Source organism: Nothobranchius furzeri, chromosome 12, assembly GCF_043380555.1.
Source record: "Nothobranchius furzeri strain GRZ-AD chromosome 12, NfurGRZ-RIMD1, whole genome shotgun sequence".
NCBI lineage: Eukaryota > Metazoa > Chordata > Actinopteri > Cyprinodontiformes > Nothobranchiidae > Nothobranchius > Nothobranchius furzeri.
Window position 1 is genome coordinate 60083236 of NC_091752.1, and position 23731 is coordinate 60106966.

The window sequence follows — 23731 nt, forward strand, 5'->3', positions numbered from 1 at the left end:
AATGATGCCCAGTTGTTGAAAAATATTGGCGGCTTTGTAACATATAACCATAAAAATTAGGTCTAAAATACATGGGAGCAGGTCTAAGTCTCTGGGCGACGCCATATTAGAGGCCATGTTTCCTTCTACGGGAGCCCATGAGGACAAAATGCATTTACTGATTTGTAAGACATGGTTACAAAACTTCGTCATTCTTAAATGTTGTTTTACACATTTACCTCTTCACCTGTTGCCAGTGATGAAAGGGAGTCTGATGATGATGATCTTGTTATTAGATCTTTACCTGTAGTAAAGAATAACATCTTTTGTTGTCCGTGACCTCCAATGGTGTTTTTCTTTTTTGGACTCTGGTTGTTTGTCCTAAAGTTTAAGTGGTAGCGAACCTCTCACATTGGTGTTCTGTTGGAAAATGCCTCAGTGGATAATGAGTGGAGGACCCAGGTAAACAATGAAGTGTAGTAGTTTGGATGGTCCAGTCATTGGCTTCGGACCAGTCCGTGTTATTGGCAAAGATTTTTAGACAAATTGTATTAGTATTATGTATTAGAACCACTTAAAAATAAATACATATTAATAATTATCTCTATGAAATATTTATAGCTGCATAATATTAAAAGGTTAAGAGGCATGAAAGAAAAGTTTTATGCTAACTGGTTTTTGCAGATTTGCCATTGTGGCTTTAAGTGCTCCAAACCATTTCCTGGCATGAAGTGTACGTTTACGTTCCAGTAGGGCTGGACAATAAATCAAAAAATTTATCGTTACCGACATTTCTGACTCTTATCGAGATCATTATTCCCATGTAAATAAGTTTGATAACAAAAAAAATGTGTGTAGGTTAGCAATGTTCATGTCCCTTTAACTCATTCGCTGTCAGCCGTTTCCTGATCAGTAAAGCCCTTCGCTGCCAGCATTTCTCATCATTTTTACTGTTTTTTTAAGAGTCACAGAACGTTGCGCGCTAGGATGATGTTGACGCCAAAACAACAAAAACAAAGCGGAGACTCACCTCTTACATCAGGAAGAATCCGCGCATTTCGAACGTTATCCGCTCTTTCATAATCCGTTGTTGAATTGTGATCGGCAGAAGCTTTTCCGGTTCATGCCTCACCTTTTTTACAGCAGCGGCCCAAAACGATCTCCTAACACATGGATTTTCTGCTTTCTGATCATGTGACGTGAGACGTATACGGATGAAGATCGGCTTCAGAGCTGAGATGTTTGTTCTCGGTGCCGGGGCTCGTTCTGATGCCCACACAGTAAAAAAAAATGCAAATGACGACTTAAGTCGTCATTGACAGTGAACAGTTGGATTTAAAATGATGACTTGTCGTCAATGGCAGTGAATGATTTAAGAAGCTGTACCACCTTGAGTCACGTAAAAATGTGACTCAACGTAATACAGGTCCTTCTCAAAAATTTAGCATATTGTGATAAAGTTCATTATTGTCTGTAATGTACTGCGAAACATTAGACTTTCATATATATTAGATTCATTACACACAATTGAAGTAGTTCAAGCCTTTTATTTTTTGTAATATTGATGATTTTGGCATACAGCTCGTGAAAACCCAAAATTCCTATCTAAAAAAATTTGCATATCATGAAAAGGTTCTCTAAACGAACTATTAACATAATCATCTGAATCAACAAATTAACTCTAAACACCTGCAAAAGATTCCTGAGGCTTTTAAAACTCCCAGCCTGGTTCATTACTCAAAACCGCAATCATGGGTAAGACTGAGGCCTAGTCCACACGTAGCCGGGGTTTTTTGAAATCGAATATCCGCCCCTCCAAAAACTTGCATCCACACCACCGCGTTTTAAAAACAAACTCTGTCCACACGTACCCGGATAAATACGTTGTTAAGGACATTGCAGACCTGTAGGCGGCAGTACTTCCCCCGTTCTTAACCTTGTCCTTCGTCTGTGTTCTTCCGCAAGGAGCAGTAATTCCGCTTGCAAAAACAAACAAGCAGAAAGCGCTTGGACAATTGATGGATCGGGTAGTGACAGAGCGCAGCTCTGAGGGCATCCATGATGTCGGCTAGTGTAAACACAGGTCGCACACGTGATGTCAGCATTTTTTTGTCGCGGAAAGTGACGTTGCGGACCTTAAAACTCCGGTTTTGTCTGTCCACACGCAGACATCCAAAACGGAGAAAACGCAGATCTTCACTTTGGCCGGAATTTTTAAAAAGATCCGTTTTCGTGTGAAAAAACTCCGTTTTCGTGTGGATGACAGGCCAAAACGTAGAAAAATATCTACGTTTTGGCAGATCCCTGGCTACGTGTGGACAGGGCCTGACTGTCACGGTCTGCCCCCTGCCTCCCTGACTGTGTCTCTCTCCTGCCCTTGATTAGTTCTTATTGTTTTCACCTGCCCCTTGTTTACCTGCCCTGTGTATTTATACCTCCCTCCTTGTATCTGTCTTTGTCAGATCATTGTGGTTGTTTGTCAGCGTTGCTCTTGTCCTGTCGTTCCCGCTCTGTTATTAAAACCAGTTTTACTTTATCCGAGCCTGCATCTTTACCTCCTGAGCTGCTCCACCACACTTGGTCCATCATCTCCACACCCGCAACGTGACAACAAAAGGAGATAAATGCATGAATTTAAAGTTCATGTTTGGGGACCAACCTTCACAGTTTGGAGGCTCACGCTGGTGAGGAGACACCATTAGTGCTATTAACACCTGGGCTCCCAAGGCTTATTCTGACAGGATGGACGTTACGAGACCCTTAAGGATTCCAGCTGGATGATTGGAGGATTATTTAGGAGGACTGGAATGAACAAACTGCTTTCAGTGGTGATGCTTTTCAGTGATTCTGCTGTCACAATGTATATGCAATGTCTGATTTTGAAACTTAGGCCCCCCATTAGCAACGCTTAAATAGAAAATTACAAATATTCTGAGCATTGTTTTTTCCAACCTAGGAATGAGCGAGTACACCACTGTCTGTATCTGTATCTGTTCAACCAACTAAATTATCTGTATCTGTACTCGGAATGGGCGTGGCATAACCCGGAAGTGGGTGTGATTAAACCGGAAGTGGGTGTGGTTTACATCAATATATTATTTTAAGTCTGAAATTGATATGTGTATTGTTTATTTGAAAACTATTTACAGAGCAACCTCAGAATTGAGGTTAAATATTTTGATCACAATAGTAAAGAAACTATTACAGAACAAGTTTCAATAAAATCAGAACATTAATATTTAAGTGCATGGATTAATACATCTGAACTCATGCAGTAGGAACTAGAAAATATGAAATGCTAGAACCAGACACAACTTTATGCATATTTTTTTTATTTTAATTTGATTAAACTGATTTTTTTCTTAACGTTCTTGGCATTTTGCCCCACACAAAGTTAAACAAAACAATGTTGATTAAGGTGTGTGTGTCTGAGAGAGATAGAGAGGGTGAGAGAGAGAGAGGGAGTAAAAAAAAAAAAAAAAAAAACCCGACCGGAGCGGAGGTAGTGAGTGACTGATGCAGCACGTCAGCTCTGTCTTGTCAAATGCACCAGGTAAGTTATGAAAAAGGTAACTTTGAATATTCAACCGAAAAAGAGGCGAGCTGAAGAAAACCTAGGGAAAATTGAAGAAACGTGAGCAACAGTGAAGCAATCACAGCGAGATCTATTACTGTCTGTGTGTGTGCGTGGATGAGCCGGACGGACTGCGCTCCCGGTCGGCTAGAGAGTTTTGTGTGTAGGGAGGGGCGGGCGCTGGCCAATCACAGAGTGCGAAGACAGTCAGTTACACAATGAGGATTTTCCTTCAGCACGATTACAGATTTCATGCTCGTACTCGTCAAAAATGCTTTATCCGAGGCTCATCCCTATTCAAACCTGTAGATTTTCCCTGACATTTTTAATGGAGTTTTGAATATTTCTATCTTTTCTTTTTTGTACAGGCTATCTGGAATGCTACCCAGGTGGAAGATGGTGTTAGTCTGAGTCTTACAAGTCCCGATGGAGACCAGGGCTATCCCGGTGAAGTTCAGGTCTCCGTCTCCTACACTTTACAGGTTAGTCCAGCTAAGCAACCCATATTTTATTTACACCTAACCTTGGTGGATGTCAGCACCTAGTTCTGCCTCAGCTTGAAAAAAACCCAGCCTGTACTAGAAATTTTCTTAGATTCATTATTAGGTGCGAACAGCAAAAGTGATGCAAAGGCCATTGTTTTCTCTCTTTTCATGTTTCTTTTAACAAATAAATTGGCAGTTTGTAAGCCTTAACAGATAAACAAAACCTCACAAAACAACACATAGAAAAGGCTTTAACGACCTGCAGATACCCGACATGGGCAGTAAACAAAGGAAAACAACAACCAACAACTAAAAGAAAAGAACAACCAAAACAAAGAACCAAAAATCCAGAAAGACAAGAACCAAAACCAGTGATAACACTTCCATACATCAAAGGCATTAAAGGAGACATAACATGCTTTTAAGTTATTCCTTTTTACATCTAAATCCTTCAGTTGGGGTCTAAATACAGTGGAACTGCAGTTCTTTGGTCTGATTTCCTCATTATTGTTGCTCTACAGACCCTCATCTACCCCTGTTCTGAGGAGAGTCTTGAGAACGAGCCGTTTTTGGGTACTGTCTCTTTAAACTGGAGGAGGAGCTGTAAACTCCGCCCCCCTCCATAGTGCAGACCTGTACTCTCCTCCCCCAGTCGGACTTTGTAGTTCTATAGAGAAATCGTTATTTAGCATAGCAGATTTAGCATAGCATATTAGCATTTTTAAAACATGTGGGGAGAGTAGTTCATCAAGCTGTTTCAAGGCTGCTAACTCTCTCATGCATTTGTCTGTAGTCGCTCACACACACCCGTCACAGCCGACGGAGGGACAAGCGAGCAGGCACGTGCACGCGCGCACACACACAAGGAATGCTGCTTGCTTATTTATTTCTATAAAAAAATGATACAGCTCATTAAAACACCATTAAAAGAATATATTTTATTAAGATCTCTATCTATCTATATACATACATATAATTATAAATAATTTTATAAGTAGTCTTATTTTATATTGGGTGTCTTAATGGCTGAAAATGGATAAAAAGCAGTTACATTTTCATTTAAAGATTTGAGATTCTAGTCAAAAATAAATAACATTCCTCCAAATGTTCTTTAATGTGATCATTATAATTCTAATGCTTACAACTTTTTTATTGTCTGCAATGCGTAGCCTATATCTTTATTAAATATGTGTTTAGCTGTAAAGTGGTAATTCTCTCTAATGTGTACAGAGAGGTGGACATCAGTGCTGCAGTGAAATTCCCAAGATCAGTCTGCTTTGCTAACAAATATAGTTAAATCTTACCTGCATTCTAAATAAATACCGTTAGGTGGAAACATCAGTAGGCATTGAGTTATTGATACAATCCCTAACAGCCAGAATGGAAGAAGAGCATGCTGGGTCATCCTGGATCTGAGCCTGTTCTGTGTATTTACCTACAGGATGCAATAAATGTCTACAAGGCTGAGTTTGGACCATTACATCTAAAAGAAAACATACAATCAGTGATTTTTTAAAATTGTTTACATTAATATACAAATTTTCTAAGTATTAACCTCACAGCAAATAAGTAGAACTATATAATAAACAGGTTTTAGTAGTTAAACAGGCGTTGTGCACACAGGTGCTTTGTGTCTCGGTGCCAGTGGTATCTCAGAGTTCCTGTCCTCCTGCCGTCTTCTGTTGTCCTCAGGATACGGATTGATGTTTCCTGATGATGAGGGAGGGGCAGTATGTGGGCTTCAAACTGGTCCTGGACAACAGTGGGAGACCTCCGTTGTCTGAATACTGAGATCAGAGGGTTGGTGAGATGCTGATCTTCTCTACCTCATCTAGAAATGGAGTTAGTTCAGGGAAAACTTTTCCAAAGACCACTTCCATGATGTCATCGCCATATTCTGCAATGATAGACGATAACTTTAATGACATATTTTGTTTACAAGCAGCTTTAGGAAAGTTGTTTCTTTAGCTTTCATGTTTATAGTCACGTTTGTGTTGCTGCAGTGACTTCATATTTTCTTACAAATGTAATAAAATAGTGACACTAAAATTATACAAATGATTCCTTATGAAAGGAAGCTCATTAGAGAGCAGTGCAGACAGACTTACTACATGCTGCAGCTGTGTTTGTAGGCCAGCTGCTGCTGAACTTGGGGAAAGTTATTCTGCACACGTCCAGATCAGATGGTCGATTACAGAAAATAATGTAATTCAATAATTTCTAAACAGACTAAACAAGTAAAACATCAAATAAATCACTCTGCTGTCATCAGACGGAGTGATTCAGGGGGTGAGGTGTTCTTAATGATGAGGGTGGCTGAGGTGTGTCATCACTCACTTTGGTCTGGTCCAGACCGTCTCTTTACTGGTGCGTCTCCTTCCTCAGTAGGTCACGTGAAGCTCCAACATCTGAGCGTTCTGTGTTCCTTAGAGGAGAAGAAAAGTAACAGCAAGCTGGCTAAATTATTTTTACTAGCATCTCAAGGCCTTGGAGAAGCAGATCTTCACTTACCTAAACATCAGACCAGTTTGTCCCAGCTGAGCTCATCAGGGCGTTAGTCTGACAGCCTGTCAGTGAAACATGGCTCCAGCCTGCTGGATGTGGACTCTAAAAAGCAAAGGAACATTTTTACTTTTGTTTTAATTATTTTACAGCTGATTTTATCAGCTTTCCGACGCTCACACTCATACAGACGGTGAGCTTTGCTGCGTGTGACTGATGCAGAGTTGGTTTTTATATCTGCAGTGAGACAACAAACTAACCTCACTTCACTCAGATTGTTCTTTAAAACTCTATTAAATCCACTGTGTTGACGCACTTTAATGACTTTGTCACGCTGCATTTTAGCTGATATGGGACTTTATTTACTGGATGCTAAGATTACATCACACTCACGTAGAATAACACACAGGCTCTCTGCTGTTACAATCAGTGGGAGGTTATCATCTGGTGTAAAAGAAGGCGTTGATCAGAAATCACGTTTTATTCCACGAAAATCAGCCAAATCCACATTAATCTGGGTGCTAACTTTACTAGCATACTGTGCTAGTGATAGCAAGTCGGATGCTAACGCTTTAGTGCTGCTAATGCCCGTAAATCTAAAGTAAAGTTTGTCGACATTTTAGAGTGATATGAAGCTTACCGCTCTGCTGCTGTGTCCCGGTGCTGCCACATTCAGATGGAAATGACTCGTTTTAGATAGATGAAGCCCTCAGTACTTAGCCACTAGCCTGGAGACACGAATGAACGAACCACGCGCGCGCGCACACACACACACACTCACTCACACACGCACAAACACACACACTACTTTTTCTTCTGTGTTTTTTTAGCAGTAGTGTCATCAGCTCCTGGGTTTAAATACTGCCACACCACCCTTCCTTAAAACGAGGAACAGTTTTGAGCTGTGTGTGGCTAAAATAACCAGACATTCTGCATTTTTCCAATAGGACTACAAAAAATCTTAGCGAGAAGAAAAAATGGCGGATTGGCTCTGTGTTTAGCCAAGGGCCATTACCATATTTGGTAGTTATCCTGACGAAATAAATTACTGATGTAATAGATAATTTGAAAAACTGAACGGGTGGACAAATATGCCCAAAACTTAATTATTAAATATCTAAATAGCAACTCCAGTGAATAATATAAGCCTTTTTGCTCACTTAGACACTTAAAATGTGAAACACACTGTGTTAATGGATAAAAAAGTGGGTTTTTCATGTTATGTCTCCTTTAAAGAAGAAATTATAGCAACAATGAAAAAACACAACATAAACACATCAACAAACCCATACACAGCAATTAGAAAAAGACTAGTGCACCCAAAGAACAAGATATCAGCTGGACATAAGTGTGGAGTCATTTACGAAATCCCATGCAAACTCTGCAATAAAACGTACATAGGAGAAACCGGATGCCAACTCAACACACGAACAATAGAACATAGAAAATAGTGCTAGAAATAAACAAGTCGAAGACACACAAGAGCAGCAAGACAAGAAGCAGAAAGTACAATAAAGAAATCGGCCGTAACAGACCACTGCACTAGGAAAAACCATGTAATGGACTGGGACAGCACAAAGATCATAAACACTGAGCAACAGAAATATAAAAGATTGATAAATGAAGCCATAGAAATACAGAGACATGGGCACAGAATCATGAACAGAGATGATGGGGTCTACACATTGAATCGCGCTTGGGACTGTGTCATCGGTGAGGAAAGCGTGGGCAGCAGAGGGCGACATCATCCTCTGCCTAAAACCTAAAAATGCAATCAGAAGAAACACAGAAGGAATATACAAAAGATTGGTGCACTTTTGTAATGTCTCAATACCTAAGAAAAAGTCTTCTGAAGCCATAGTTCAAACCCAACTGAAAGTCGGCCATTTTGGTCCGATGATGCCATTTTCTCTTTTGCGCACACTTTTTATTTGAGCTAACTTGTCCTAGGGCTTTTGGCCTACAGACTTCAAAATGATACATTACACTCCTAAGCTATTGGGGATCAAAAGTTGTCAAAAGAGGTTCCAAAAGTCTTATTGTGTAGACATGGCTAAGCCTCAAATATTGGCCTATCGCTAGTGCTTGAAGTGGAAAAAAATTATCGTTGGTTCCAGGATTGCAACAATAATACATTTTGGTACAATTACCCCCAAATTCCACTACCTCCGCTCCGGTTCACCCCCGCCTTCCGCAGCCGCTCGCTTCCAAACTCAATTTTTACTGGTACCCGCTCTACAACGGCTCCGCTCCGGTGCGGAGACCTGAGGTGCGCAAACAGGCATGCGCGGGATTTTCGAGATCTTACGATACAGTCCGAGCAATAAACGCGGAAGTTAGATCCAAACACCCGTTGTGTGGGAGAAGCATCGAAATGAACTGTTTAATCTGCCCATCATTTGTGTTGAGAGATCAGCAGTGTTTGGATCAACAAAGGGTGACTACTTTGATAGTAGAAACTGTATTTATGGCTTACTTTTGTGCATTTAAAGTTCTGCCGCCATTGATAGTTGTTAAAAGTTGTTAAACATGTGCATACGAAACAAAAAACGCCTTTTGTTTATCGATTTATTGTGAAATAACGGAAGCTGTGCTTGCTCCTTTTCCTGTTGGGCGGTTGTGATTTCTGTCCATTGACTGCGGAGGGGCTCCGGCGTCCGGCAAAAATAGGATCGATTCTATTTTTGCCGGACGCCGGAACAGAGGGCGGCGCACTGCCGGAGCACGGCTGCAGTAGTGGAATTGCTCTGATTGACTACAACGGGACCGATTTTGCTCTGGAGTTCGTGCCGGAGCGGAGCGGAGGTAGTGGAATTTGGGGGTTATATTCTGAGAAATAATCAGGGTTTCACAACTACGCGATTATTTTACAAGAATTTATTTCACATCTGTATTAACACACACACACACACACACACACACACACACACACACACACACACATTCTTTAAATTATTGATAAATTTCATGATTACATTTAAAAATTACATAAAGGTTTTGAACTATTTATTGCTGCTTTTCAAAGATTCTGATTAGAAAATGTTAATTGTAAAATCAAAGTAATCTCTGTAAAATTCAAATTACAGTTTTTAACTTAAAAAACCCTTAATTAGATTAGGCAATTATCCTATTTTAAGTTTCTGTAAAAAGACAAAAAAAAAAGATTTACCTGTTGACAGCTGGTAAGGGTGAACATGACATTTATTCAAGTCAACACGGAAGGCATACTTGCCAACCTTGGGACCTCAGAATTAGGGGGACGAGGGGGTGGGACGTGTTTTTTATAGTGTTGGTCAGTTTTGCCATAATATTTCTAAAAGGTATAAAATTCATTTAACCTCCTAGGGTCCTGTGTCCACATATGTGGACATTGGCTCCTTACACTTTAAAAATGTATTGTCTTCTACTTAAACCTTTTTGTTAATATTTATAGACACGTTATATAACTTTAATTTTTTAGTTGTCTTTCATTTTATGGGATGTTTGACAAAATTTTTATTTTATTTAATTTTTATTGAATTAAAAATTTTGTAACCTTTTTTCTGTTAATTTTAGTTGACTAATCTGTAATAGCTAGATATGTTTTTTCTTTTAAATCAAACCAAATACAAGTTTGGTTACCAGGAGGTTAAAGAGCATTTCCCAGTCAAAATGTGTTTAAAACAGTGCAAACATTTCAAGTAATTGTTAGGTTGTGTTATGATTATTTTTCCAAACAATCCAACAAAAATAATCTTTCACGCTTCATGTGGGAGTGGAATGTGGAGATGTTGCGCTCCAGGAATACTGGATATAGGTCATGTCAGCAATCCACCAAATGACAGCCCATAAAGAAAGCTTCGGCCGAGAAGCCGAAACTGTTGGCAGGTAAAGGAGATTTTTCCAAATCTCTCTTACTAATATCCTGTGCCTACTAGAAGAAACCTTTTTAATTTTCAACACTGACCAAAAATATTAAAGCAACACTTTTGTTTTTGCTCCCATTTTTCAGGGTGGCCTTTTATTGTAGGCAGTCTAAGGCACATCTGTACATTATTCATGCTGTCTAACCACCCCCTTGATATGCCACACCTGTGAGGTGGGATGGATTATCTTGGTAAAGGAAAAGGGCTCACTAACACATGTAGACAGATTTCAGAACAATATTTAGAGAGTCATGGGTGTTTTGTGCATGTTGACAAAGTTTCAGATGTTTGAGTTCAGCTCATGAAAAATGGGAGCAAAAACAAAAGTGTTTTGTTTATATTTTTGTTCAACGTAATTAGTTAACCGTGACGCAATGAATGTCACTTTGAATGGAAGAAGCCTTTTGCAAACGCACACATCTCCTTTTCCTACATGCAATCTCATCAATGAGGTCATCTTATGCTGTGCCACTTCTGAGCTGAGGTGAGTTTATGATAGTCAGGACACTCAAGTGTTCCTGTGCTATTAATGTAGCTTGATTATAAAAAGCTTCATTTGTGAGAAGGAAGATCTTAAAATATTTTCTGATTTTAACAGGCAGCCAATGTAGGGAAGCTAAGACAGGAGAGATATGATCTCTCTTTTTAATTCTCATCAGAACTCCAGCTGCAGCATTTTGGACAAGCTGAAGACTTTTAACTACATTCTGTGGACTTCCTGAGAGTAATGAATTACAGTAATCCAGTCTTGATGTAATAAATGCATGAACTAGTTTTTCAGCATCACTCCTGGAAAGGATGCTTCTAATCTTAGCAATATTCCGAAGGAAGAAGAAGGAAATCCTACAAACCTCTTTAACTCATTCACTGCCATTGATGACTAAAGTCATAATTTTAGATCCAACCGTTCACTGCCAATGAAGACTAAAGTCGGCATTTGCATATTTTTAATGTTTGGGCATCGGAACAAGCCCCCGCACCAAGAGAACAAACATCTCAGCTCTGAAGCCGATCTTCATACGCATACGTCACACGTCACATGATCAGGAAGCAGAATATCTGGGGTCTGGGGTGGTGGTGAGGAGTGAGCACCATCTCACCCCTGCCACGAGGACCTCAAGGGATAAACCACCAATCCTGCTCAATGGTCAACTTTCCTCGCGGGGTCACCCATAAAGACAGTAGGAGGGTTAAGAAGCTTTAATTCTGGAATTTATTTATTATCATTGTCATTAAATAGAAGTTGGAGAGATGACTTGAAAATTCAAAGTAAAGGAATTAGACTTGACTTGGACTTCCACATCATTGACTTTGGACTCGACTTTGACTTGGTTGTCTTTGAGTTGGACTTGACTTGAGACTTGTCCGGAAAGACTTGTGACTTACTTGTGACTTGCAAAGCAGTGACTTGGTCACACCTCTGCTAGAGAAACCTTACATAAACAAGCACGTGTACACACACAGGTGCTCACATGGTGCTCTCATAAGTATGGACTTGGGCACGTTCAACACAGGTCTTAAGGCTATGGTGGGCACTAAATGCACTGTGATTTATTATCGTGTGATTGTTCAGTTAAACAAGGTTGAATATATATTTCTTCATCAAATTGACGCAGTGATAGCTGGATCTTGTTACGATGTTGTTGTGTTCCATGTTTTTTTTTTGTTGCTTTTCTTCTTCTCTCTTTTTGCAGGTCTAGAAGCAGATTCTTGTTCATTATTGTTTATTTTTGTGGAAACCCCCCCCCCATCTTTTGTCTCTTCATTTCTCTTTCACCTCAGTCTCCGTGTCTGGTCAGAATTAAAACACATTCAAAGACAATAACAATAAAGTTTTAAGTATCAGGCGTGACATTAAAAGCAGACGCTTTGATGCTCCACCTGAGAGTAAATCTGTAAGGCTTGTCACCAGCATTCAGACATCAATTCTGTTTGCTTCACAGCCAGACAGGACACAAAAAAAAATAATAATAATGTATTGATGTAAACCACACCCACTTCCGGTTAAGCTACACTGACTTCTGGGTTAGGCCACGCCCTCTACGAGTACATATACCGATACTTTAGATGGTTGAACAGATACATATATAGATAGTGGTGTACTCGCTCATCCCTTGGAAAGACACAGGTAGTTCTAGTAACACCTGAGCGTCCATGGCATCTGAGACTGATGCAACCAGTGTTACAGCAGGACTAAAGAAATGATCAGAAACGGGTTACAGTTGGATGATCTAGGACGGTAGAAGATCGTGACGTCTGAGCGGTGTAGTGGAATATAGTTGTATATTCTTACACTGTTATTAGGTCCAGATATTATGATCAGAAGAGGTTGTTTTTATCTTCAGGGAGTTTTATTTAAACACTTTGTATTGACTCAGAGACAAGAAAAGAGAGAGTTGGGATCATTTAAGAATCTTTAATTTCTGTAATTATAAATTCAAACAATGTCCCAGGACTAGCTCTCTATGGTGGATGCATATGGATTTGAATGTTGAAGTGTTGGTGTGTGTGTGTGTGTGTGTGTGTGTTCAGAATCTCCAGGCTGAGGCAGGCGGATCTGGTTGTCTGATGTTATGACTAGGGATCACGAGGCTTCAGAAGCTCATGACATGAAACGCCATCTTGTGCCGTGTCTACGTACCGTATGGAGTCTCCCGCGGTCAGATCAGGAATGTCAGGTCCTCGAACCTTCCTTGGTACTGGAACTGATGAAACAGCGTCTGCAGCACGACAAAACACGTCTGCGGATCGACTCCCGGTAGCAGCGGCAGGTGTCAGCGAGTTCAGCTCTTATTTTGAAGGAACCGTCGTCTTGTTGTTCAAATTTCCAGCTTGACAGTTCTCAGCTTAGTAGAAAATGCATCTGGCCAGTCTGCACTTCTCTTAGCGATGACGAATTGAGAGCTGGTTGAAACTACGTTGAGTCTATGATGTAACTCCATTGGAACTCAGATGGAACTGAAGTTAAAATGGCGTTGCTCTGTTTTTATTAACTTAGTTGTTTATAAATCTTAGCAAATCGGAGTGGACAATTTAAATAAACAGCCCAGATTCTGCCCTGCAACAGACGAAAGCTCTGATTGGATGAGAACAATGTGTCATGCGTTTCTATGTTCTGTGGATCAGTATGTCTGGTGCACAGTTCTGTTTATTGATTAAAGTCATAAATCATGACATCTTGATTTCACAGATCAGTCACCTGATTATTATTGATCAACATATGTTTTGATTAGCTTTATCACAAATAAAGTACTTTGATTAATTAATGAAAAGCGTTCTTCTTCTTTCTTCTGTCTCCTTTCCTGGAATGTAAACATTTAGAAACAAGCACCCGACCTTGGCGATTCATGCACGCTGTTACTGTGTGAAGGGGCAGCTGTTAAGGGCAGACAATAGGATCTTAATAACGCTACAGCGGGGAACAGGTGAGCGGACCTTCGGGACGTCCCGCTGTCATGCCATGATGAAACAGATCCACACCAAATTTTGTGTGCTTTCTCGTGGATCACTGTTTAACACGTCGGTTCGGTTTTCACACAATTTTAAATAGTGGAAGCTGAGCAGAACACTAATGATTGTTTTGTAGAGGCTCACTCATTGTACCATCTTATGCTGACTTGCACAATTGATTGACAAGTAATTAGGATGTGTTGAAGAGGTTCTCAGGTGCTGGTAACATGGCAATGCACAGTTATTAGGCCGTAGCGACACTAGGCTGTAGCGACACTAGGCCGTAGCGAAACTAGGCCGTAGCGACACTAGGCCGTAGCGACACTAGGCCGTAACGACACTAGGCCGTAACGACACTAGGCCTTTGTGACACTAGGCTGTAGCGACACTAGGCCGTAACGACACTAGGCCTTTGTGACACTAGGCTGTAGCGACACTAGGCCGTAACGACACTAGGCCTTTGTGACACTAGGCCGTAGCGACACTAGGCCGTAACGACACTAGGCCTTTGTGACACTAGGCCGTAACGACACTAGGCCGTAGCGACACTAGGCCGTAGCGACACTAGGCCGTAGCGACACTAGGCCTTTGTGACACTAGGCCTTTGTGACACTAGGCCGTAACGACACTAGGCCTTTGTGACACTAGGCTGTAGCGACACTAGGCCGTAACGACACTAGGCCTTTGTGACAATAGGCTGTAGCGACACTAGGCCGTAACGACACTAGGCCTTTGTGACACTAGGCCGTAGCGACACTAGGCCGTAATGACACTAGGCCGTAATGACACTAGGCCTTTGTGACACTAGGCCGTAGCGACACTAGGCTGTAGCGGCACTAGACCTTAGCGACACTAGGCCGTAACGACACTAGGCCTTTGTGACACTAGGCTGTAGCGACACTAGGCTGTAGCAGCACTAGGCCTTAGCGACACTAGGCCGTAACAACACTAGGCCTTTGTGACACTAGGCCGTAGCGACACTAGGCCGTAATGACACTAGGCCGTAATGACACTAAGCCTTTGTGACACTAGGCCGTAGCGACACTAGGCCGTAACGACACTAGGCCTTTGTGACACTAGGCCGTAGCGACACTAGGCTGTAGCGGCACTAGGCCTTAGCGACACTAGGCCGTAACAACACTAGGTCTTAGCGACACTAGGCCATAGCGACACTAGGCAGTAGCAACGCTAGGCCATAGCAACAATAGGCCGTAGCGGCACTAGGCTGTAGCAACACTAGGCCGTAGCGACGCTGGGCTGTGAGGGCTGAACGATGCTGCTTGCAGCTTTAATTACTTGTTTTATTTCTCATCATTTCTTGTCGCACACAATTTCTTTCTTCTCATTTATGTTATAAAGAATCCAATTCTTTTGGAGGAGTCACCATTTGTTGTTTACTTAATTGGTTTGGCAGATGAATAAATAGTTTTTCATTCTTTATCCAGGGGGAAACGCTAACAACTGAGTATCGAGCTCAATCCTCCAAAACCACCCCTATCAACCTCACCAACCACTCCTACTTCAACCTAGCTGGGCAGGTAAGGACCCCTGTTTCCCCTAGCCAATGCTGTATTTTTTAAATTTGACAAAGTATTTATGAAAATGATGCACAAGGACATAGAAAATGTAAAATATCTGATATGTTGGGCCCATTGAGGTCCATTTCATTTTAAGAGTTTGTTTCCCCTCAACTTTTGTCTGTTTTTATTTTTTCAAATTTCTGTCATTTTTAATCTAAAGCAGTGACGGCTGGTGATGAAACTTCTTGGTTGGGCTTTGTGTGAAAGTATTTCCTTTTAGTCCATAATAATTACCGTTCTCAGTGGCCTAGTGGTAGAGTGTCCGCCCTGAGATCGGGAGATCAGGGTTCGACTCCTGGTCGGGTCATACCAAAGACTTTGAAAAAATGGGACCCAATGCCTCCCTGCTTGACACTCAGCATTAAGGGGTTGGATTGGGGGGGTTAAACCACCAAATAGTTCCCGAGCGCGGCTATGTCTGCAGCTCACCGCTCCCCCAGGGGATGGGTCAAATGCGGAGGACAAATTTTGCCACACACACCAGTGTGTGTGTGACAACTAATGGGACTTTAATCTTTAATCTTTAATAATTAACGGTTAGAAAATGACTACAATTCTTTTTTTTTCCCATTCTCTAAATAAGCAGTTAGTCATCTGATAGTCAATAATAAAATTTACAGATAAATTTGGCTGACAATGATAATACTAAGATAAATACACAAGCCAACCATGTAAGGAACTGCAGTCCATGATGTCCATTTTTGTCCTATATTACATTTTATTTTGCTTTAGTAGTTTATTTATTAGGAAGTTCACATTACACAACACAGTTTACATTTATAGGCAACCTTCCTTTTTATAACGTATCACTAATCTAGAAACCCACGTTTCCCACCCCTTCCCCAGTGTCCACCAGTCAACCCATCTTATTCCTAAACCGAAGGAGTCTCTTGAGGTTATTTATTAAGTAAATCCAAGATGCAATAGTATCCAATGTTTCTTTATTGATCCTTGATGATGAAAGTCCTAAACAGGAGGATCTTTCGTTACTTCAGTGTTTATGTTCCTTGCGTTTCACCATGAGATTGGGTAGCAAAGAACAGTGTGGTTTGCCTATAAATCAATTGTTTTGCACATTTGGAGGAAGATTTAAAGAAGCAGATGGTTCACTCTTGTTGTGTGGTTGATTGTTTGGCCCATTGGAGGCTTGATAAAATGGTTTTCTTGGAATTCCCTCCGTAAAGGGCTGCGAAATATGAAAGAGATGATCGCGGATGACCGCTGACTACAGCTAACCGTTTGTGGGGCTCATTTTATTCATGGTAATTCCTTGTAACTAAATATTTGTTATGTAGAAAATATGTTGTCAAAAAATGTTGTGTATTTTAAAATCCAGTTATATTTTTTCATTTTCATGTTCTGATTCAGGTGTCCCAAACCGCGATCACTTTCCCAAAATAAAAAAAACATGGATTAATGAAGACTTACCCAGCTTTGAAGCCGCAGAGATTATTTTTCCATCTTCTTAGGCAATCACCCAAGGATGATGTGAGTCATGCTGTGACTCTGCTGGCCAGGCCTGACTTCTGATTTTAGCATGAACGCAGCTTTCTGTTTAGCAGAAGAGATCGGCCAACAGTCCTTGAAACAAAATAATTGAGGGACTCCAGACTAGAATGTCTTTAATTTTTCATGAGTGAAGAGTTCAGGGCTTTCTACTAAATAGGAAAAAATGTCTCCCTAGCACGTTTGTGGCCAAGGCACAATCAAAGCTTTTTGTCATCCCAGAGCTCAAATGGGCTTTGAATATCTTCAGTTTTATTGTCAATACAGATATTAAGCTTCTTTCTAAACCTCCTCCTGTCCTCAGCCGTTAAAGTGTTTATATATTGTGTTATATATTTTTTATGATTATTTCATTTGTATTAATGCTATTTTTGTTAAAAGGGGCAGACAACATAAGTTTTTCTTCTTTCTGTCCCCTTTTTCATTTTGGCTTGCAGCAATTTAGTTCTAACTGTATTTTTATTTTAATGTCAATAAATGAAAATAAAAGATTAAAAAAATGTATATATATACATATATATATATATATATATATATATATTATATATATATATATATTATATATATATATATATATTATATATATATATTTTTTTTGTTCCACAAATTCTCTTGAAAGTGTTTGTCACATATTGATAGCAGGCCATTTTGTGTGTGTTTTGTCACCCAGCCTCTCGTGCATGCACACAAATATGTTACCAAAGACCGTTCTATAGGCAATGTCCTTGTATACTCAAAGCCAGTGTACTAAAAACAAATTGTTAGGCACCTTCCATGTTTAAGCTATGAATTTCTTCATTACAGTCAATCCTGCAAGCCAAGGGGGTGAAAAAACCAGTCAATATCTGGAATGGACACCATTTGTCTCACATAGTTCAACACATCTTGGATGCATACAGTTGATCAGGTTGTTGAGTGTAGCCTGTGGAAAGTTGAGTTGAATGGGAGAGTGAGGAAACCCACCCAATATGGTAGTGATGCTGGATTACCCTCCACAAACTTGAATGAAAGACATGTAGAACTCATGTAATTTTCATGATGTTGTTATGAGGTTAAATGTTGGACTTCTGATTTTGGCATATGTGCCACATAGACATGAATATGTACATACCCAAGGCCGGATTAACCATATGGGCAACTGGGCAATTGCCCAGGGGCCCACGAACTCTAAAGGGCCCAGGGCAGCAAGGGCACGAGCAAAATACTGTGTCTGTAATCTCCCACTTTATATTAAACTAGGGTGACCATACGTCCTCTTTTCCCCAGACATGTCCACTTTTCACTCTTTGTCCGGGGCGTCCAGGGGGAGGTTCTTGAATTGATGAAAATGTCCGGTTTTTCATCTAGGAGAAGGGATCGAATTATGGGGGAGCTGGATATCCTACACATCCAGGGGAGTCGGAAAACATTTTCTACCTATATTACATCATTCATGGACTCTTTTGAGCAGAGAGCACAGATGGCGGGTCGTTGGTGCGCAGAGCTCCAGGCTGCTGTGTCCAGCGCACGTCCATTCTCAAAGTGGCGCAACCAAAAAAACTATAATTAACACACGATCGTTCATGTCCACACGTGTTCTCTTCTTTCTGTCTTATTTGTGCCTGAAGCGCTCTGCTATTGTGGAGCTCATCACCTGTGCTGCAGTGATTTCACCTCATGGACGCAGTATCAAAACGCGCACTCCGCTTTGTGGTCAGGAGATCCCTTTGATCTGCTCAAAAGTAACTGATGAGGTGAAAAAGTAAGAATCCAGGCAGCAGTTTTTTGGAGAGTTTAGAGGAGATGCAGGAAGATGAGTGACAGACAGGACAGGAAAATAGTTGAATAAAAACAAGAAAACAAAACAAAGTGTTGAAAAGTAAAATGTGGGTGATTTATCTCCACTACACGTTTTTACCTGTATAAAACAATAAGTTATACACATGTCATATTTATACATCTGATACAATTCAGATCACCTTCAAAACTCAGTCACACACCCAGGGCCGTTTCAAGGCATTTGGGGGGCCAAGGCAAAATGAGCCAAAAACTTGAACTCTCAAGTCAAACTTAATTTTTCTTTCTTTTTCACACTTTGTCCATAAGGGAACAGCGGACATTTATGATCACCAAGTGTCCATCTTTGCGGAATCTTACCTGCCAGTTGATGAAACATCTATTCCTACTGGTAAGAGCCTTGTACTGGTCCTCTACCACGGTAATGTGAAGGCAACTATTATCATACAGTCCCAGTCAGTCCCAAGTTTAGGACCACTTGAAACATGGTAAAATAATATTTTAAATGGTTGGGTCTTAGCAAAATTCCAAGTAGAACTTCAACTTGCATCAGGAAAAAATGTGAGTGTAACAATCCACCCAATCAATCAATCAATCAATCAATTAATCAATCAATCAATCAATCAATCAATCAACCAATCAAAGTTTATTGATAGAGCACTTTCCACAGCCCAAGAATGTGACTGGAGTTCTTTACAGAAAGGAAAAACACAACAGAAAAAAAAATACAGCAGTAAAAATATAACTTAAAACATAAAGACACAAGAACCATTAAAACAACATAAAAAACTTTGGCAAAATAGTCATGTTTGATTACAACCACACCAAACATTTTCTGTTAGGTAGTCACACTGCCCTGATGGCAAGGGCAAAAACAAAGTTTCCTTTTTGAACGTAGTAAAGTTGTTGAAAGGCACGAGCAGGGCCTCTTGCAGCATGCCATGGGTGCTGAGGTGGAATGAAGTAAGATTATCCTGATGGTTATGGAACAAAAAAGTCAAGTGGAAGAACCAAAACACTCTCCAGCACTGAACTGGAGGATCCAGTTGGCTGTGGGTCAAGACACTGGATGAACCTCGAATCAACTTAAGGTCGTTACGGGGGCCAACCGAAGCACCATAACCATCAGACGGCATTTGAGACTGAAGGGCTTCAAAAACAACAAAAAAAATGTCTTCAAAAGCCTTTTCTCCTTGTCTCCGTGAATGCCACATAACTGACTGGTTGGACTTTACAAGACAGCACCAAGCAGGACATGGAAATGTGGAAGGAATTTTAATTCTCTGATGAGAAGACACATAACCTGGATGGAACCTTGAGGGTTCTGGTGGTTTCCAACGTTGCTGGCACCACAAGCAGATCCCACCTGAGATGTTTTTTACGCCACAGTGGAGAGGGCACCATAATTGAGGACGCCCATCTGTGTGGTAACCACTGGGTTTTCAACAGGACAACGCTACAAGGCAAAATGCACGCAGGACAAAAGACCTCTTCCAGGAGAACATATAACAATAATTTTTGAAGAGTAAGAATGTTTTATTGTCATCATGTGTACGCATGACAACATTGTGTTGGCAGCCCTCAGCTTGCAGGCACACATTGTCAAAGTCTGAGGGGAGTGGCCTCCTCTAACTGTCATGAGAGCTCTATTGCAGGTGGGTAGTCTCGAGGAGCGGGCAGCTGAGACCAATTTCACCATCAACTGGCCGGGGTACTTATGGAGGAGTGTCAGACAAGAACAACTCGCCAGATGATTACTTAACTTAGGTATTGCCTTCCTTGGGTGTCGCTTGCCACTTGCCGAGTTTTTCCGAGTTGCAAGTGAAGTCTCTTGTTCTCCAAGTTTTATATGATCACCTGTTTGTCTCTCTCCTTGTCTCCAGGATACCTGCTTCCCCTTTCACCTCTCCAGCCATAATCTTACGGATTCACTCCTGGACACTGCCTCACTCCTCCTACCTGACCGACGCACTCTCCACCGCTCACCTGTCCCCACCCTGGACCTAACCTTCCCGAGGACACCCCCAGGATCTCCTCCCTAGAATGGCCCCCACCTTCAGACCTGACCTTTTCCCCCTTTCTGGATTCACTGGTCTCTATCTAACCGGAAACCTGAACCTATGTTCACCCATCCTCTTCTCTTCAGCTAAATACTAATTTGTCTCTGTTTTTAGACCTCCCTGGATCAGCGCTTCGCTCCCAGTATCACCTCCTTTTACGATGCTCCTTAAGTTCAAATAAACCTTTATTATTATTTTACTTACTCAGTGTCGTGTGCTGATTCTGTTGATGTGTTGGATCAAATGCCTCTCCCAAAACATGACACACATTTCTATAGTAAAAAGATGAAACAATAATAAAAGCCGCACACAATTTTAAAAATGACGAGAGTAAAGCCATTTTAAACCAGACAGAGACACACAAATGGACACTGATTGCACTGATCAGCCCATCATTTGGTAATATTGCACTTCAGTTATAGCACAGGGATGATTCACAGCAAACAGGGACAGTAACAGTAGCAGCATGAACACGCAAAATGTACGTTTAAAATGCATAAATAATGAAGTGTTGAAGCTGAATAGCCACTGACTAACCCGTCTCCTGTTAGAGTTAGAGTTCTAGCAGCCTCCAAGCAGCATTGGAGTGTGTGTGTGTGTGTGTGTGTGTGTGTGTGTGTGTGTGTGTGTGTGTGTGTGTGTGTGTGTGTGTGTGTGTGTGTGTGTGTGTGTGTGTGTGTGTGTGTGTGTGTGTGTGTGTGTGTGTGTGTGTGTGTGTGTGTGTGTGTGTGTGTGTGTGTGTGTGTGTGTGTGTGTGTGTGCTTGGTGCGTGAGTGAAAAAGAGACAACTAAAGCATGGGAGTTGGCTACTCGGGTCTAATGTTCACCTGTTCCCAGGAGAGATCAGGTCAGTGGAGGGCACACCTTTTGACCTCAGAGGGGAAGTTCTGATTGGTGCTCGACTGAAAGAAGTTCCTGGTCCAGGGTTTGACCACAACTTCTGTCTGTCTTCATCTAGCGATAACTGGAAAGAAAGATATGCTGCAAGGTTGCTACAGATGATTGTTTCTAACCATTCTTTTTAATATTTGCATCATAGATAATGTACAACTTTCTGAAAGGAAAATTTATTATTCTTTTCAGAGTGTGTCACCCACTCAGTGGGCGTGTTTTGGAGGTTTTTACCAGCCAACCAGGAGTCCAGTTCTACACTGCCAACTTCCTGGATGGCTCTATGATGGGAAAGGGTGGTTCTAGGTACGGAAAGCACAGCGGCTTTTGTCTCGAGACCCAGAACTGGCCTGATGCTGTTAATAAGGTATGTGGTGTGAAAAGAAACTGTCTTGTATTGGATGGAAATCAGTGATGTGTTTTTTTATTTAAAGGTGTAAATAGGTAAATAATACATTATTAAAATTATTTAAAACTAATACTGGCCTTAAGGAAATATGATAAATCGGTAGCATGTTTTTAACAGGCAATAAAATATTTTAGTCACAGGTTTTCCAACTTTTCCTTTTTACAGAAAACAAAATTGACCTCCTAGCTGGCTGGCTTCACCCAATAAGCCATGGCTCAGGGTGAAACTGTTGAGGGTTGAGTGGTTTTAAAAACAGTCGAAGGCAGGCTTTTCCATCAGACAGCGCTGGGTCTTTAATCAATCAATTCTGCTCACAACATACAAACAGCCTTTTGGACCAAAGACCTAAAGCAAGAGGACAGCACTTCATTTATACCCTTCTGAAGTTTGTGTGCTTGATACTCGAAACAGAAATGTTCTGTTTTCCCAAAACTCCTGATTTCCTAACGGCATTACAGCAGAATCACTAGCTGTCGGCCTTAACTTGGCAGTTGAACTCTGAGAATCAATAGCCCTCTTGTTAGAAGTCGGGACCTCCGGTCATTAATTTATCTGATAAACAGTTCTCGTGAGCAATGTAATTTAGGGTTAGGGTTAACCCTTCCTTCAGAGCTGATGGGAAAAACAGCACAGAACATTTCTGTCAAACAATCAGGCTTTCAAACCAAAGATTCACAATTCAGCTCTATACTTTTTGTACAGATGACCTCCTGACCTTTATGGCCACTACAAAACAAATGAAGCTAGTCTGAAACATTTTTTTTTCATGCTTCTTAACAACATTCTCAACTTTACTCAACCTTTATTGCTAAAGCACCTTTCAGGCACAGTGGGTGACAACAGAGCGCTGTAAGCGAAACAATAAAATAACAAGATTTAAAACAAAAATAAAAAAGTAAAACAACATGCAATAAAAACATACTAACAGCCAGAGGTAAAGGTCAAGTCAAATAAAAATGTCTTTAGCCACCTGCAAACCGGAACTCCAAGAGATTCCACGATTCAGAGTGCGTAGACTAAACAATGGCAACAGAGTGGTTGATACCTTGTTAAATTACATCCAAAAACATCCAAATCTATTTTATAAACCCAAACATCATACCTTTCTGAGTCACTTAGAAAAACTCTTAAACATACATGGTCATGTTTCATCAGAGTTCATTCATTGTATCAACTGATATCACTGTGAATCAACATTCATAATCATTTGCCTTTCATCATCATTAATATAGTAATAAATTGATTTTTATAAACTATATTTTTGTCTCTGTGTCAAATTATCATGAAGTGTTGTTTCTCTGGATTAACCAAAGTACCTAGTGTCATCATCAATCAAATAATAAAGGCTCAAAAATATTGGCAATCAATAATTTTATGGAATATTACTTTTTATTGAATACCTTTATATTGTATTGACAATTTATTAAAAGTAACCACTTACAAATTGTTTCATAATGGCGAACCAGCCAGTAGTCCGGGAGTCTATTTTATCCTTAACTCATTCACTGCCATTGACGACTAAAGTCGTCCTTTTAAATCCAACCTTTCACCGCCAGTGACGACCAAAGTCGTCATTTGCATGTTTTTATTGTGTGGGCATCAGAACGAGCCCCT

The 23731-nt window shown here is 40.7% G+C and overlaps 1 protein-coding gene and 1 long non-coding RNA gene across 3 annotated transcripts in view; one reads left to right on the plus strand and one right to left on the minus strand.

Annotated features, from left to right (window-relative positions):
* The window catches only part of galm (galactose mutarotase), a 38777-nt gene that overhangs the window by 9272 nt on the left and 5774 nt on the right, over window positions 1-23731 (plus strand). For both annotated transcript variants that reach the window (XM_015945528.3, XM_015945529.3), the window contains exons 4-8: window positions 3922-4035; window positions 15341-15433; window positions 19067-19148; window positions 21655-21805; window positions 21901-22075. In XM_015945528.3, coding sequence (XP_015801014.1) covers window positions 3922-4035; window positions 15341-15433; window positions 19067-19148; window positions 21655-21805; window positions 21901-22075 — 615 coding nt within the window. The remainder of the gene's footprint in view (window positions 1-3921; window positions 4036-15340; window positions 15434-19066; window positions 19149-21654; window positions 21806-21900; window positions 22076-23731) is intronic.
* On the minus strand, window positions 5540-8751 carry LOC139062188 (uncharacterized). The gene is made up of 4 exons (XR_011515772.1): window positions 7181-8751; window positions 6550-6645; window positions 6376-6463; window positions 5540-5935 (listed from the first exon to the last, which is right to left on the minus strand). It is a non-coding gene; the product is annotated as an uncharacterized lncRNA (long non-coding RNA).